Below are 17375 nucleotides of genomic sequence, written 5' to 3'. Positions count from 1 at the left end.
GATGCATGTCACTACCAATTAACAAAAGGTACGGGATGTGTATGTGTGGCTACGCGTAAATATACTTAGACAATGCGATCCACTTGTTTGCAACATTGAGCCATAGTGAGACCGGGCGAGTAAATCATCCCTTTTTTCAAGCTGACCAATTTAAAATTCCTATCACTCAGGAAACTAAACAGAAGGTTTCTGTTTGCCATATTTATGGTAAAACAATATTTTCTGCTTATGCTGAATGAATGTTCAGAACGGACCTGTTGTGGTTCGAGTTCATCCTTGCCAGGCTCGTTAGTCAGCCCTTCAGCCAGTGACGCCTCCTCAGATGATGGCTGTTGTCCGGCACCTTGCTTCTCCACTGCCAGGTCACTGCTCGAACTGAACACAACAGATGGGCTCTGCTTTAAGCCTACCGTGTGACCACATGTCGTCAAGACGTTCACGAGGCGTTCACGAGTACGACGCTAGAATGACAGTAAAAAACACAAACAGTAAGACAGCCTTGACCAACACGTATACACAGCCATTTTCAAAGAAATCACGCAACGCTAATCCAACGAAATGTTTCGTGGGCAGAAGCATCACGTCACGACAATGAGAGCGAATGCACGGACAAAATATCATGGTCCCTCGTGAGGCAAAGGGCCTCCACCATAGCTCTTCACTGAACTCCGTTGCTCGCAAGCAGCTCAACCTCACCCATGCCTTCTCGATGCCTTCCAGTTCTTATCTCAAAAAGACAAAATCTCATAACTTTTTTTCTTTTTACAGCAATGTTTAGCGAGCAGTTGGGAGAATAAATATTTTGAGCAACGACTTAAAGGATCATGACCCAGACATTATAACAGTAACGTAAAGATACCTGTGAAAGATGAGGTTTTCTCCAAGCCGACAAATCCACTGTGGCCACAGGGGACAGGACTTTGTTCTCCTTCCCATGCTCCACTGGGTTCTCTGTCGTGACCCGCCGTCCTATCACCGGGGTGGTAGACAGGTCAAAGGTAAAGTCCAGAGTCCTCCCTGGAAGGTCTTTTTTTATCATCATGGCCTCTGCGGACCAGGAGCTGTCGTATGCAGTCCAGACAGAGCTGGCAGGCCGGGGAGGAGGTGTATCAAGATGAGAGGAGTGGGACACGGCCATCTTTAGAATGTCCAGCGACTCTTTCCACAGATTACCCTGCAAGAGAAACAAACCGAGGGTAATTGAGATTACAACTGGCAAAGAAGAACTATGTCTAACTTACAAGGTATGGCATAACAATCGTTTTTTGAAATAGGTAGCTTTCAACTAATCAACTAGAGATCCTATCAAAAAATATGCACAACAACGTCAGAAAAAAATATTGAATACATTTACCAATAAAAATGAAACCTTGTTAAAGTGAATAGAATGGTTATTTAAGAAAACCGTACTAAGTAACCAACACCCTATAAATGAAAGCCTTCTATCTTTTCTTAGTTCATTTTGCTGTTATTTTCTTTGACAAGTAATGTGTACCTTGAGATACTTGGCTATTGTTTTGAGTGCTTCATTCTGGAAGTGTCTCATGGCTGGTGATGAGAAGTCTGCCAGTCTCATCAGAGCGCACAGCATGCCCAGCACAACTTGATGGTACACTGGGGGACCACGCTCTAAAACCTGGTTAACACGAAGCAGCTAGGTCTCAGAGAAAGCACAACTGAAAGCGACTAATAAAAGCCAAAGTTCTCCCCAGGAAGATTTCATGGTACCAAGCTGAATAAAATTACCCCTGTTTTGTCTGTGGTCGTCACCGACTGTAATAAGACATGTTTCTGATAGAAACTACTTCGATGAAGTAAGCTTACAATTTTGCCCCAGCAACCACGACAGATAACAGCACCCTCTCCAGAGACCCCCTCCCCCTACCCCCTACCCCCCACCTCACTTCTTCATCGATCGACTACCCAAGAACCGTAATTCAATACTGTACATAACGTATCTAGAAAGTCTCAATGGGACAACAAATCTGTCGAGTTGTGGCTGGGTTATGACTATCCACCTTAGAAGGTAACTTTGAGAGAACAACAACGCGAATTCCTTGATATACTAATGATACCTCTAGCAGGAAAGTGATATGTGATCTCGTGAGATGTCCAAAGGAATCATTGATGTATCTGCAGACCGAGTCAAGCCACGTGGACCGTGGCCTGTGGTAGGATTTCTCAATGTACATCTCGAACAGCTTGCCTAAATGAGCGAGATTCCCCGAAGTGTTGCAAACCTGAAAGAAAGCCAGTCCATTCGATTACTAACGACACTCCAAATCACAAAACGGTGATAAAAAGAGTGTAAAGTGGATTACCTGCACTATATTGTGAGCACATGTCTTGCTAAACTCGTCAGGTTCGTCAAAATGTTCCAGCATGTGCGGCAACAAGGCCAGCACGTTGAGTGCAAAACCTGTGGAAAACAGATAACATAAGGCTCCACTTAAGCATCTATACGCCTCTGAGTAATTGTTTAGTGTTGTGTCATTGCATTTTAGTCACAACTTTGTTAAATTAATTCTCCTCAGAGTGTCACTTATTTCTTAAGACATAAGTTCAGGGAGTCAGGGACGTTGTTATAAATATCTACTGAGAAAATTGCACAAAAACAGGAATGCCAGGAAGCAGAAAAACAGGAACACTCACCTGCGGCCTGGGACGGATCCACCAGACTAACGTTTGAGAACACAGTAAGTTTGGACAGCAGGTGAAGAGAAGGCTCTGAAGTAGTTGTGTTCGTTACACCCTGAAATACAAGTCACGCAATCCAGCACAAATAAGATCATGTCACGCTATAGGACTAACCTTTATGTGTGTTTGATTCAGTCGTAAAAATAACTAACATGGATGAGAAGAATGAGTGGAGAAATCTCAAACAAGTGTTGACGATAAACAACAAGTACAAACCTTGAGCAGCAGTGCTTGTAGTCCTGGAAAATCATTCCACTTGAGCCTGTGAAGAACTTTGTCGAGTTTTTCCCTGGAATCGTGTTGACTTAAGTCCAGAAAAGACAGTACCTTTAATTAACGAAACAAAAGATAAAAATCCATTCATAGTACAGGCACCTACAAAAAAGTCCTGATGATTAAAAGTTCATAAAACAGCAGTTTGAGAAGAAGGTATGTACTACACTGATTAGAGACTCGGACAATTAAAACGTATTTTGAAAATTTGGTTCCATCCCTCTATCTCATGCTGTTCGAAAAATAGTAAAATCATAGCTAGTTCAGCCATACATCGTGGCGTGCATTCGGCAACAAAGGAAGTGGCGTTACAAGAACTTGTGATGACGACCTCAATTACAAACCACGAAAGGACGTTAGTTTTGGCTTCGCAATACAATACAATGAGATACTAACCTTGTTGAGCAGATGAATAGCCATAAGGAATTCATGTTCATAATCAGATTCGAGTAACGAGACAGCGATCCAAAACACTCGGGTCACCATGTCTGCTTGACTCTGAGGATTGATGGCCTCAGAAGGTGTCTTTAGACACTGTACACTGACGCTGAACAAAAAAAAAAAAAAACAAATCAACAAATTTGTGGCATTTTTTTCTCCCTTTCAGGTACTAGATTATGTAAGGCAACAATTTACTCAATTATCCATTTATTAGAAGGGGCAACCTTGGGTCCCTTTTCAAGAATGCATTGCCTAATAGTTTTCAAACCCTTTAAAAATTTGCGATTGATACATCAATGTTACCTTGATTAACCAAATGCCTTAAAAAAAACCTAAACAAATATTTTCAAAGGGAAAACGGAAACAACTAGAGGAAGCAACTGTCGTTCAAGTTCACTTTTCGAGAGAAAAACGCAACACGAACACGACTGAAACTTGCATAAAGAAAGAATTACATTGGCAGATGTCATAAGGATCGTAACTGAGTATTTGTAATGCTACCTTCTTGTTCTGAGATGAGGATCATCTCTGCTGCCGTTCAGGCGTCCAAATTGATTAAAAAGAGAAGAGTGCCTTTTCATCTCACAGCCACTACTAAGAGAACGAATGTGCCCGCCATGTCTAATCCTTGTCAGTGGACTAACCGATCCAACGTTTGAACTCAAGATGTTTAAGTTGATTCCATCAACAAAGTCTTCTTTTTCATCTTCAAGGTGAGACGCGAGCCCAAAATCCAGGCTACTCGACAACTCAGTCGTGTTTGATTGGTCCACGATTGTCCAATCAGAAGCGGCTTCTAGTGTCAGAAGGATCTCCATAACATAACCCTGAGAAGTGAATAAAACTACATTGAGCTGAACGGACCACAAGGAACTTAAGCATAGTTGATAACACAGCTATTGAAACCAGACTTGAACAGACTTTCGATCAAAACGGACGTACTTACTATCCATAGCGAAAAAGCAATCGGTTTAGTTTTTTCTGCAGCTAAGATCTCTGGTGAAGATCAACAGCTCAAGTGATTGAATTGTCTTGATCGACTTGAAAATTTCCCACCAGCAGTCTTTAAATGTAGTATGACCGCCTTTGAGTCACTCAGTTTCTTCAATTGAAATACATTCTTTTGCAGGTAATGGTGTGAAGACACAATAAACCCATGAACGACTATTCAAGCTACAACAGAATATATATGAACTAAACATACCTGCACGTCTTCACTACCATCGCCAACAGACTCCACCAGCCTGGAGAGCACATCCGACAGCATGGACCAAGAGAAAGGTACCTTCAGAGCTCTGAACACCTGGAAGGACCTGCCAGCATAGTGCCTTGAGGAGCATGAAGTGGCCCACTGGAGAGCTACCTGAGCCATTTTCTCCTGTACTTTACTGCCGTGATCGGACGCTTGGAAAATTTGTACAACTGACGCTACAAAAAGCTCTAACTGCTCGGCGCTCTTGATTTTATATGAACGAGGAGTGATCTCTTCAAACGCCCACAGAGGTTTACAATCGCTAGGAGACATAGGAGAATGGCATGTTAAAAACTGTATTCTGTGAACATAGAAGTGACTTATATCCCTTTTGTATTGTACCTACACTGATATAAGGATGTATTAAATCTTAGAAGAAAGTGGTCCTGACAAAAGAACCATTCCTCACCTGTTGGCTAAAAATTCAATCAGTTCTTGGATCTGCTCCACAAGCCTATTAGCAGTGTTTTCCTCAGGTGGTAGAGTTTGTTCCAGAGAACTGCTGCCAGCAGCAGACCTACAAAAAAAAGGATCAGCAAGCAAAAAATGCTGTAAAGAGAAACTGCAAACAAATCCTGTATATCATGATTGATATACAAACAGCTGAAAACAACAACGCGGTGATCGATCGATTTGGGTTCACTAAACTCTCACAGTGCTTCCCTCTTCACAGGTGTATAACTTGCTGCGATAGACTAGTATGCCATCCACGAGTACCATACGGGATGGGACACCTACGCCCATTGCTGAATTCAACTTTTTCTTTACGTACGCCAAGGAAAAATATAACAAAGGATTGAAAATGTAGGGAACCTCTGCAGATAAAACTGCCCCGCATTCACTTTGTTGTCAGGGACTAGCACCGCAAAAAACCTCACTAACTTGTACTCGCGATAGCTCATGGGTTACATGGTTTATTTTACGATAGTCCGTGCAAAACTGTTGTGCACCGTAGTTGCTTTTCAACGATCAAATGCCAGAGGTTTGGGCAAAGCACAGTTCACTTGCTAACTAACTCTTATTCCTTTACAGCATCGGAATTTCAACTTACCCGGATGTGCTAGCGCCTGCACCAGCACCATTACTCTCCACAGAAGGACCCTGTCTTTCATACTCGGCACCAGTCCCAGCGCCTGCACTGGAACCAGCTACACCTACGATGTTACCGACATCAAGTGTCCAGGAGGATTTTAACAGGCCATGCTTGCCAAGACCCTGTTCGGAAATTGTGATGAAGTTGAAGAGGGATTGGGCTAAAGATACGTGATCCCCTCGGCACACCAGTACAATGATGAGGTTGATTAATAATCTCTTGCTGTGTTCGTAAACCAAGGCTTTGCCGTGATCCAGAGCTGAGGAGAAAAACAAACGCATGTCATTAAGACGATCAAGTCATCAACATCCTGAGCATCAGAAAACACGCAATCGGATTTTAAACAAATGAACGTACACAGCACAGCGGTCTCGAAACCACTGCTGCATTTCGTACAATATAGCGAGCTGAAGCATGTAGTACAGGACTCGTTGACGTAAGGCGGTCTCAGGAAGCCGTCCAGCCCCGCACATATTAGCAATCCATTTCACGCGCGCAATTCATCACATTCAAATGACAATTCAAACATTTCCCCTTCCTCCGTCCAGAACTTCCACTAAGTAAATTTGATTTCGCGTAATGTTAGCGCAAGTTACATGTATTACTGTCTGAGCAAGTTCACATTGCGAGTATGCCACGTATCGACATTCCATTTTAATCTCAGCAAACAGATCACAATACTTTGCATCAGCTCTTATTTACGTCCATACGCAGGAAGCGCAACTATTCGGTAAACTCACCAAGGAAAATAACATGAAGCATGAGAGGAAGATGTTTCTCCCAATCCACTGAAGCTTGGTCAAGAACTACTTCAGCTAGCAGCATCAGAGCAAAATTACACCTGAAAACAAACCACACCTGTCAGTTAAAGATACAGCACGTACAGATAACCCTAGGGATGAGACACACTAATGCAGACACCACAGGACTACAGACAAGGAGTAAAATAGGGGATTTTCTTCTGATATACTTGTTACAGTTTAGAGCTTTAACCTCAGTGCATTTGCTGATAGAAGTAGACTTTGACATGACGAGTTCACAAGCTTATGACATTACAGGGCAGAATGCTACCTCTGGTCCTACCTGTACAGTGAAGCCACATACGGTGCAAACGGCAGAATATCAGGAAGAGGCGCAAAATATTTCTCTCCCTCAGGGACTGGTAATGAGAGAGTCACACCAGCACTAACAAGCCTATGTGCCATAATGACCCATTCATGAGCCCAGGCCCCCTCGGGTTTCTCTCCCTCTACAATCGGATCTTCCTCTTCAGGCTCTGCTAGTGGCACAGTGGTTTCCAGAGGCTCAGACGTAAGAGCTGCCGAGCGAATAATAAAACACTTTATAATTCAGAATTGCTCACTTATCTTGTGAGAACAACAAATCTTTTAGTGCCAAAAGTTATAGATGACTCTGGTTAAACCTCACTCTCTTCACACCCTCTGATCATCCTGCCACTCACGTAAGACTTATGGAATTCAAACTCAGAAAAATTCATCACTGATATCAATCCAGTCGACAGTTAGGTGAACATGTTCAGAGTGTTGTGACAACTACATCACGGGTTCGTAACGACAGTGAAGCCCCACATGTGATCCATCATTATAAGGCTTTATTCGACATACGCTCGCCGTTCACAAAAGTTAAGCCCCACATGTGATCCATCATTATAAGGCTTTATTCGACATACACTCGCCGTTCACAAGAGTGAAGCCCCACATGTGATCCATCATTATAAGGCTTTATTCGACATACACTCGCCGTTCACAAGAGTGAAGCCCAACATATAGGAGATCATGGTCAGATTGCACTGAACCACATACACTTACCACTGTCTACACCTCTCGGAAGCGAGTCGCCTTTTTCCTTCCTGTCATCCTTGGCAGTATCTCGTCTCTCTTCTCTTGATTCCTTTCTTTCGTCCCTGGATTCTTTTCTTGACAGTTCTTCTTCTGTTTTCGTGTCTTCTTTGGAAGCTTTCGCCTGGCGCCCAGTCTCCTTTTGAGTTGATGACCTCGTCCCTTCCCCTGGCGTGACGTCACTGACCGAGTCCCGACTGGTGGACGACTTTTGCAGCGGACGAAAAAACGGCGCGTCGTCACAGCGTTCAAACTGAGATGCCACGGTCTCTGTAAGCTGTAACACAAATTTGACTATGTCAATCATAAGTTTAAGACTCCATTATTAAACCAAAAATAACCCGATGTGAACACCTTGTGTTGTTTGAATAATAAAACGAAATGGTTGAGCATGACACTTGCCAGTTACCCTTGAGATGAGTGTTAACAAACGTAACCAAACAAACATAATGACCGAAGATAAGACAGTTTTTTCAAACCTATGCCCAAATTATTTTACGTCCATCTAGTCAAGGATGCATATTCTCCTACCTTCAGTTCTTCCATGAGTTCCTCGACGGTCTTGTGTTGGTTTGCACGCGCCAAATACACTGCAAGCTTCTTGGCCTGGAAGAAATAAGGGTTGATTAGAAAATTAACTGACCAAGTCCAAAAGTGTTCCTTATCAGGTGAGTGCGCGTTGTCGTTTGTCAGAGAGGTTGCTTAAGAACAATGACATGTGCCAGTGCCTCAATTATGATGGGGTTTATTCCATGAAGAATACTTGCTCCTATAATGATTGAAAATATGAATCAAAACAAACGTTTGACTCACATGAACAAGTACTTCTGAACTACCAATGACGCCAGCAAGCGCTATAAGATAAGCCAGTATCTCATGCAGGTTGTTCACCCATCGACTGCCACATAAGCTGCCCCAGGCCTCCTCGATCTCTTTAGAGAACTGCTCGTCATACTAAAGACACAAAATACATGGAGTAAGTAACTGCATCAATTCATTACCAAGTACGTTTTGCTTGGGTCAAGATGAAAATGAGGGGAAAAGGTAGGGCAGAGAAAAACTCATAACTTGGCTTCACTCACAAACATCATTGTAAGGAAGGATCTCTAAGACTCACCTTAACAGTAATGTAGAACAGATTGTTAAGCACCAATTGTGTAGCTTCAACAGACCCCCACCCCTCCCCCTCTAGCTCTACAGGAGACATAGCACCGCTCTGTTCTTCTTCTTCTGTCTCTATGTTCAACTCAGGGGGAGTGGGAGAGGCGTTTGACAAGTCGACCAGCTCGATGTTCGCTAACCACGGGAGCATGTACTGCAGAATACACCGCTGACCCACGAGTGATGTCATCTCAAACCTGGCGGTCATCTCTGTTACAAGACAAAAGTACAGCACACATTAAACTCCCCTTACATTTAATTACTTTATCAACAAAACATCTTTCCAAATGACGCTGATTTACGCCCCGTCTACACTAGGCCGAAGGAATTTGAAAACGGAGGTTTCACTCTGAAAACGCATCAAATGTTTTCCGTCCACGCTACGCTGGAGAAAATTAAACGCAACAATCACCAGTCATTTTGGATTTGTGTTTGAGGAAAACTTGGTACGGGAAATCACATGGTTATCGTAATGCCATCATTTAAGAAAAGCTCCGTTTTCAAAATGTTTTCCGTCCACACGAAAACGAAAACCCGGCGTTTTTCTAATTCCTCCGGTTTGAAGAGCGTTTTCGGAAAGCTCCGTTTTCGTGACGAATCAGTGTGGACGGTAGGCCTAACCGTAGAAATAAAGCTGCGTTTTCATAATTTCTCCGGCGTACTGTGGACGCTTCCTTGGACAATGTGTACCGGCCAATCATGAACCAACGCCAAGACTTCTGTTACACCACTTTGTGCAGCAATCCAAATAACAAAGAAGTTATCAGAACAATGGAACAAAGTCTAACACACCTTCAAACATGTGGACGGTGATTTCAGGGTGTGCTGTGGCCAGCGCTTGAGACAATGTCCTTTGGCACTGTGAGTAGGAACAACGGAACGCACAAGACAAGCTTGGTGTTGTAACAGGAAAGAAACGCCTGTAGAACATCAAACAAAACAATGATATTGTATAATCTTATCCAAACATCTTTTAGTAAATGTTTGCCTTGAGACCTCAAAAAGCTTATCTTGGAGGCTTACATCCTTACAGCCTTAAAATCTTACGTGGATGGTCAATGGAGACTCTACCATCGTTTTTCCACTACAACGGATGGTCAATGTTTTCTTCATGCTCGGCAAGTTTTGCTGTCAGCAAAGAGAATAACAAATCGTTCTACCTTTCAAGAAGCTGAAGCAATTGAGCCGCCTTCTCTCGGATGTCCAGTGAAGAATCAGCAGTTTTAAACAGCACCACATTCAGAACAGGTATCATTTCACAAGGATACTCACTGTTGATCAATTAAAAAATATATAATTTAGTATCGAATTCTTTCTTTGAGTAGAACATATTTCGTAGAGCGTTCAACTCAATCGATTGAGGAGCATCAACTACAACTTCAGAGAAAGTTCAGGTCTCATGAGTAATCATTGTTTTAATGCTGAACTTCTCTGAAGTTATAATTTAGTATCTATCAATGCCAAAAACAACAAAGGAAAGATTTACCATAGACTGCAATTCGTGCAACTGTTCACATTTAAAACTCCACTACGTGGATAAGTGTCGCTGTTAATGAATATTGCAATGCCATACCTTCCCAGAACAATTAGCAATTAGAACTCTAAGGGGCAGTAACGGAACAGACGCTTGGGAGCACAACCAACAAACATTGTGTAGCTTGAGATAACAGACAATTTTTCGTCGGACCACGACCGCTTTAACTTAGGAACGTTTTTGGCGATGGAACAAGCACATCATCGCGCCTTTAGTTAGACGACTTTGTTGTTTGGTGTCGCTTTTTTATGACATTACTCCCAAATATTCTCTTTACTGCAAATGTATTCTTGACCAACTAACTCTGACTAACGGCCTTAGACGCAGGTACCAGTATTACTCAGGACTATATGCGTGTTCAGCTATTACTGTATATAGAAACAATTGAAAAACAACGTTACCTTCTGGTAAAAACAGAAACTAGAGCTTTGAAACAGCCGCTGACCACCAGCCTCGCACCAGTGTAGCATTTGTCTATTACCCAGTGGAGTAAGGACGGGATCTTAGCGTTGTTCTCCAGAAGATGTACAAGTGTAGCATATCCCAGCTGATGGATCTGACGAAAAAACAAGCAAGTGTAACGAACAATGCTGTCTCAGCAACGAAACTTTCATGTCTAAGAATTGCTGGCTAACTTTTGGAGCCAACTGGTAGATTTCCTTTTTAAACCCTTACCTTTTCCTTAGGTGAGTTGAGAACTGTCTGTAACCAGTTGTAAAGATACCCTCCAGTGATAAGCCCATTAGGATCAAAAACAGGACCACACTGTAACAAGCCACACATAGCCTGAAAGACAACAAGAAAACAAGGGTTACATACAAGCTTGTTGTCAAGAGCCATTCACATACATCGTTGGACCATTTAATAAAAGGACATTTCTAATCATTCTCCTAAAGGTATGGTTCCTACCCTGCTTGTGTCCTATTTCAGCCAGAAATGTTAATCGTAATAATCTGTGAGTAATTGAGAAAATCTACTACTTACATGAAGGGAAGCCAGCTCCAAATCATTGCTTTGTGCACTTGGAACAAGTGAGATTCTACAAATGACAATGAAACCAGAATGCCATTAATTGATTGAAATGAAATATAAACCCAACCACAAAAGCACGCGATATGACAGAGAAGCGAACATAGCAAGCAGTTTACTTTTCATGTCGAGCGGCCTTGACTCCAAAGTGAGCACACCAGCTACTAAACTGGAAAAACAGGTTGCAACGCATGTCATCAGGCAGAAGATTCCTCTGAAGAGAAGCTGTCGAAATAAAGAGAGTTGCAGTCAGTTGGACAAACGAATTGCTACGCTAAAGTACCTCACAGATGAACAAGAATAACTCGTCATTCCTGCGTGACTGATTAGCACAATCTAAACACGAACACGCTTAGCGGTCAATCTTCTGCTCTGGAAACGAAAGATTCCCAACGGCAATTTTTTTTAAAAGATCACGAAAGAAAGGAAGAAATTAATAAGCAAAAAAGTGACTCACCAGGAACCGAGGTGATCATTTTGTAAAGAAAATGGGCAAAGTGAACTCGCAGCTGCATGATGGCCGGCATGTCCTTCTCGCTTTCACTTTCCAAGTAAGACCTGTTGATAACAAGACGATTTTAAAATACTTTAAGTTCAAGACACAACGTCGCTATTTTTAGTATGATTTGAGGAGGCAAACACTGTACAGCTTCACGTAGAACTGTACTCAACAACCAAGGATGGCAAACGACGAGGGCGGGGGGGGGGGGGGGGAGCTGGAAATAGATATAAGTGCACAGACAAGTTGAACTTTATATCTGCGGATAACGTTGTAGTATCTGCACCTGTTCAATGTTTTTACCTTGTTCCTTCAATGTATTCGATAAATATTGGATGTAACCCATCCTCCAAAGCAAGCTCACTGGCACTAAATAAGATGAAGAACAAATGGTGAGTATAAGAGAAATATCTGTGATAGATGTCAAAGCATGAATCATGAACAATAACCTATGGCTGGTTACACTGAGTTTACTTGCAGTGAACCAAGCATAGGCGTATCTTTAAAAGTACCGCAATTTGCAATAAGCCCAAAAAGAAATCTGAGGCGTGATACCAGTTCCACAGAATCTTTGTTCAAAATCTAGAGGTTGCAAAACCAGACTCAAATCTAGTACTGTAAGCAGTTCACACGCTAACCTGTCACTGAAACAGCCATGCTCAGCATTGAGCTCAAATATCCTAACCACATATGCTCTCAGAACATCTCGCTTTCTTCTTCGTCTAACGCTCTGCAGGCAAACACAAGGTACATATAAATAGATTGTCTTGAACAAAAACAACCTGCAATTGCTTATTCCACCTACATATAATGTAGATTCGAAACCCTGAACTCTGCATTCTATCCGCTGATACAATGTAGATCTACGCGTCTAAACGAAAGATCTGAACTTGTAACAAAATGCAGGCATGAGAACAAGTTCTAAGCAGCCAATCAGAAACAGGATCGCTCCACACGCCCTGTACGAGTCAGTTTAAATTTTGTTTCCACCGCCGATAACGGCACAGTCTGATGATCGCTTCAAACTCAAATAACTGTCAACTACTGTGTAGTTTCTATCTACTTCGTGGTCATAATATATTTATGTGCCCAGTTGAGCGAGGAAAAGCATTATAAGTCCTCATAAAGAAAGACACATACCTCTGCACGTCTGTCAAGAACCTCGCGGAGGAGAAAGTGAAGTTCTTCAAGTAACTCTCTGGAAGGTAGAGGAAAAAATCATATAAATCATTGCATCTGATTTAACGATTCAACAAATACGACACTGGTATAAGACCGAACTCAAATAGAATCTGCAAACAGATCTATGACATTCAGTGTGTATGAGTCCAGTTAAGGCTGATGTCAAGCAAGAAAGATAGCATCAGACGAAAATATATCTCATTGAACAGCCAAGCCCACTAGATTCACATCTGTACGTACATGTACAACCACTTTCAGTACTTAAGAATGAGTAGGACTAGTCATAAAGTTACTGCTCATAAACTATACAATTGCGATTTTTACTTGCAAAATTAACAATTAATGCCATGTCCAGTATTTTACCTGTAAGAACACGGGCTGGTTCTACCAAGCCCAACAATGACTGCCTCCCTAATATCAGAACAGTCACTCTTCAGCAGTGGAACAGCAAAACGGAATAAACTGTCAACCATGCTAGGAGAAGGGGGCTGTGAAAGCAAAAAAAAGTACAAACATTTTTTGAGTAAAATTAATCTGATATATATGTTGCTTGTACATCCAACAGATTCAGAAAGTGACTTGAAAGTGTAATGTGTTAGAAATGATGACACAAAAATACTGTAACGTAAAACTCACTCTGGAATCGCCCTTGGTTTCTGAACCTTCTGATGATGCTCTGAAATGTATAGTACAGGTAGTTAAGTTAACTTCTATCAGTAAATTAAAACTTAAGTCTGTTTCAAATCCAGAACGAGAATTGCCATTCTGTTTAACTTAAGGTTTCACAGCATTTCACAGCATATTAGTACTTGTACTATTCCTGAATGTCAGGATAAATGCTATTACAAATTTCTTACCAATACTCTGTGGTAATCGACTTATATTAAAGCATGTATAGCCAACGCGTTTCAAAACTCTACATAGAGCTTGCTGGGTTCGTATTCCAGAATTGAGGAAGCAAAACTTTCTGCAAGTTTGATAGCGTTAAGAAAATCAAACATTGACTGACCCTCCGTCCTGTTCTGGAGAGTCACTTCTGAGCGGAGGTGATCGAGGGTAAGCGCAACAGGCAAATATCAGGTAATTTCTAAACAAGCACACATGGTTCATGTTCATGGTTTTCTTTGGTCCTCTGCTGTACACAGATGATAGACTGGTGATGGAATCTATTCCAGAAGCACTGCAATCAAGAGAAATACCTCATGTCAGTAAACAGCTGTTACCTGGAGTACTTTGGGAATTACGTCCAGTAACTCTTCTCAGAGTTGTTGATATGCAACAGACTCTACGGGAGCACGCAATGAGCACTGGAACTGGTTTCAAGGGAGGTGGCATAGCCTAGTGATTAGTGCACTGGATTTGTAATCCGGAGGTAAATGAGTTATATTTTTTATTTTTTTATCAGTCCTGAGGTGAAGCAGCTTTAGCTCACACGATGAAAACACACATCTAACAAATCAGTAAGTGCACAGACTATAACTAGTATTCATTGCACTTTTTATTCCAAATTCACATACTGAAAATGAAAGTGAGTTTTAATGTTTATTCTGAGTGTGTGAGGAACGTTCAATTTGAATTCAGGTACTTAAGTGAACCAATATTTCAAGCTCATACCCTGAATCAATTAACGAGTAAACAGTGAGAAGGCGATTGAAGACATTAGGCCAACTGTATTGCAGAGCAGAGGGACAAAGCTCAGGCAGATACCACTTGTTAAGGAGGCCTGCCATAAGTGATGACCAGAACAGGCTATGCAATGCGACATTCAGTTGTTCTCCTGTCTCCTTGTCCATGTTGCCTGACAAACGCTCATTCACAATTAAGATGTCCACATTACTCAAAGGTCCTGAGAAGAGCTGACAAAAGAGTACAATACTGATTTAATGGCTGTAAACTTGAAAATTTCAGGCAACCAGCAGTTTTTGAGACAGAGATAGAAGAGTGCAGTACCTTCTCACTCTGTGGAGTGGAATGCAGAACTTTCTCAAGGACTGTTGGAAACACTTGGTCTACCACATCAAGCACAACTTTCTCAGATTTTTCCTGGTGAAAACATAACAACCAAAAAAGTCAACATAACAACCAAAACATGGTTGTCATGACATGATTTATATCTGGAATACTGAAAAAACTTTGCTGTGACACATATACATAACAACTTATCCATTGTTTTGTATCACTGAGACAACGATCATTGTATTTCAAGTAACAAGAAGTAAACTGTGCTGTCAATGAAAGTCTCCAGTACCTTGTCAGTGAGATCCATTAAGCTGCATAAAACTCTGACTTCCTTCAGCACAAGAAAGGCCAGCTTTCGTATCACAGGGTAAATACTATTCAAAAACAAAGATCATCATTTGATGAGCAAGAAACTACTAACCAATATTATAATTATGATTGGCTTTCATCTATCATCCTTAATTATCTTTCCAAGAAATTTACACTTCTTGGGATAACAAATACATGTATTAGCATTCCAGATTTGCCTGAATCAACAACACTTTGTTTGCAAACTTAAAAGAAAATGCCTGTTGCAAACTTGACTTGACGAAAAACAAGATGTTTAATGTAGCAAAACAACAACAAGAAATAAGATGCAAATGTACCTGCACAGCATAACGAGGGCAAAACCTTCCACACTGTGAAGAACAGTTATCCTGTCAACTTCCTTGTCACTTGGCAGACTGTGGGCAGACAATTCCAGCTGCGCATCTTGTCCAGGCTAACAATACAAACACACCATACTTTTAGAGAATGACACATTTATTAGCACAGTACAGTCACATTACACTGATACTGAAAATAGCAGCCTCAAACAAACACACAAGTCAGTAATTTAAAAACAGAATTCTACAATGTATCAGTATAATTTACGTTTGCACACTCTGTACATGTATGTTGTTGGCATGATTAAAGGGGACTTAGAGAAAATTTATGAAGGGTGAGTTGCCAAATGGTTGGCACATAATTTGGACTGCCAATTGAGTGCAGATTATTACATCTACAGACGACAGGTATTACATGTATGTAAAATTCATGATCTGCATAAAAAACCATGTTGTTAATAAAAGTAATGGATCATTTTTCAAGTGCTGACTCACCTTATCTCCAGGACCAGCAGAGACGGCAGTCTTCCAGTGAGCTAGCAGTTGTAACAACATGCGCAGTGCACTGTCCAGCAATGACGGCAGGTTATCTTGGATCTCACGCAGAATAACGTTGATGAAGCCTGGGAGAGATTGTGTTTTAACAAAGTGTTATTACAAAGCTAATTCGACAAGAAAGAGTGCTTTGAGCTAAAAAACACGGGCAGGATTCATCTTTTCTTTTTATTATTTTGTACCTAAGACAGTGATTTCTCTCCATTCAGCAAAGTCAAGCACTAGTGATTGAAGAGATGAAAGGGCCAGCCTAACAATAAAGAAAAGAAATTAGTTAATTAATATTAATTAATTAGAGCAGTTTTCAATTGAGTGTCATAAAATCAAAGCCAAACCAATTAATGACCAATTAGACTTCTGAGCCAATCTTAAGCCGTAGTAAAACCAAAACCAAAACCAAAACCAAAGTAACTACCTATGACTAATTACTTCCGACACTCAACTGAAAACTGCTCTAATTAAAATTAATTAACAAGGAATGAAACAAAGCCATTATAAATACCAATAAATACTTGAACAGCAATAATGGCATCAGGTAATGCAAATAAGTTAAGGACTGTTTAATCTGAATGTAACATGTATAATAATTCAGCTACTCTTACCCTCTCAATTCTTCATCCATGTGCACAGTTAGACGGGAAAGAAGATCCACAAGTTCCATTTTAGTCATGCCTTCAGGAATGCACCTTTTGTAGGATAAACATTTAAGACGCAGTTGTGGTTAAGCAAAGTACAATGCCACATACAAAACAGGCAGATCTCTAGGACATTTTCACTTTGTTCTTCACTGAAGTTCAATAACTTAATTCTTTTACAAAACTTATTATATTTACGTACCTTGGTACGGCGGCAATACAAGTCCTGTACAACTCAATTTTTGGATCAACCTTTGGTTTTCGTTCACCCCTGAAGGATAAAATAGGACAACTGAAAGGGAGAAAATTGAGGAGAGGGGGAACGAACTAAAATATGCATCAAGCAACAGAAAACAGATCAGTCATTGCAAAACAATACTTACGCAGCAACTTCCTCTGGCTCCTTGTGAGAACAATGTGGGTTTGTCATCATCATGGGCCTACCGACTTGCGAATCTAATGCTCTTATGATGCTATCTAGTGCCTTCCGAATGCTGAAAAAAAGAAGACAGTCTTGAAGTTAATATAAATTAAACATGTTTAGCATTTCTCTGCAGAA

At 41.1% G+C, this 17375-nt stretch overlaps 1 protein-coding gene across 3 annotated transcripts in view; it reads right to left on the bottom strand.

Annotated features, from left to right (window-relative positions):
* The window catches only part of LOC145497547 (protein furry homolog-like), a 70844-nt gene that overhangs the window by 5031 nt on the left and 48438 nt on the right, over nt 1-17375 (bottom strand). For all 3 annotated transcript variants that reach the window (XM_081477362.1, XM_081477360.1, XM_081477361.1), the window contains 40 exons: nt 17200-17310; nt 17019-17087; nt 16784-16867; nt 16364-16431; nt 16122-16249; nt 15627-15742; nt 15269-15353; nt 14971-15063; nt 14635-14876; nt 14030-14200; nt 13657-13696; nt 13384-13508; nt 12979-13036; nt 12477-12568; nt 12142-12207; nt 11797-11897; nt 11459-11564; nt 11295-11349; nt 10986-11096; nt 10712-10866; nt 9937-10047; nt 9569-9696; nt 8733-8986; nt 8429-8569; nt 8147-8221; nt 7586-7892; nt 6840-7074; nt 6497-6597; nt 5715-6015; nt 5073-5180; nt 4616-4925; nt 3913-4238; nt 3367-3517; nt 2914-3024; nt 2653-2752; nt 2322-2419; nt 2076-2240; nt 1496-1636; nt 860-1174; nt 255-461 (listed from right to left, as the gene is read on the bottom strand). In XM_081477362.1, coding sequence (XP_081333488.1) covers nt 255-461; nt 860-1174; nt 1496-1636; nt 2076-2240; nt 2322-2419; nt 2653-2752; nt 2914-3024; nt 3367-3517; nt 3913-4238; nt 4616-4925; nt 5073-5180; nt 5715-6015; nt 6497-6597; nt 6840-7074; nt 7586-7892; nt 8147-8221; nt 8429-8569; nt 8733-8986; nt 9569-9696; nt 9937-10047; nt 10712-10866; nt 10986-11096; nt 11295-11349; nt 11459-11564; nt 11797-11897; nt 12142-12207; nt 12477-12568; nt 12979-13036; nt 13384-13508; nt 13657-13696; nt 14030-14200; nt 14635-14876; nt 14971-15063; nt 15269-15353; nt 15627-15742; nt 16122-16249; nt 16364-16431; nt 16784-16867; nt 17019-17087; nt 17200-17310 — 5761 coding nt within the window. The remainder of the gene's footprint in view (nt 1-254; nt 462-859; nt 1175-1495; nt 1637-2075; nt 2241-2321; nt 2420-2652; nt 2753-2913; nt 3025-3366; nt 3518-3912; nt 4239-4615; nt 4926-5072; nt 5181-5714; nt 6016-6496; nt 6598-6839; nt 7075-7585; nt 7893-8146; nt 8222-8428; nt 8570-8732; nt 8987-9568; nt 9697-9936; nt 10048-10711; nt 10867-10985; nt 11097-11294; nt 11350-11458; nt 11565-11796; nt 11898-12141; nt 12208-12476; nt 12569-12978; nt 13037-13383; nt 13509-13656; nt 13697-14029; nt 14201-14634; nt 14877-14970; nt 15064-15268; nt 15354-15626; nt 15743-16121; nt 16250-16363; nt 16432-16783; nt 16868-17018; nt 17088-17199; nt 17311-17375) is intronic.

The sequence above is a fragment of the Orbicella franksi genome, chromosome 9 (assembly GCF_964199315.1).
Source record: "Orbicella franksi chromosome 9, jaOrbFran1.1, whole genome shotgun sequence".
Lineage (NCBI taxonomy): Eukaryota > Metazoa > Cnidaria > Anthozoa > Scleractinia > Merulinidae > Orbicella > Orbicella franksi.
Note: the sequence above shows the minus strand (reverse complement) of the source record. Positions and strands in the feature narration are given on the sequence as shown.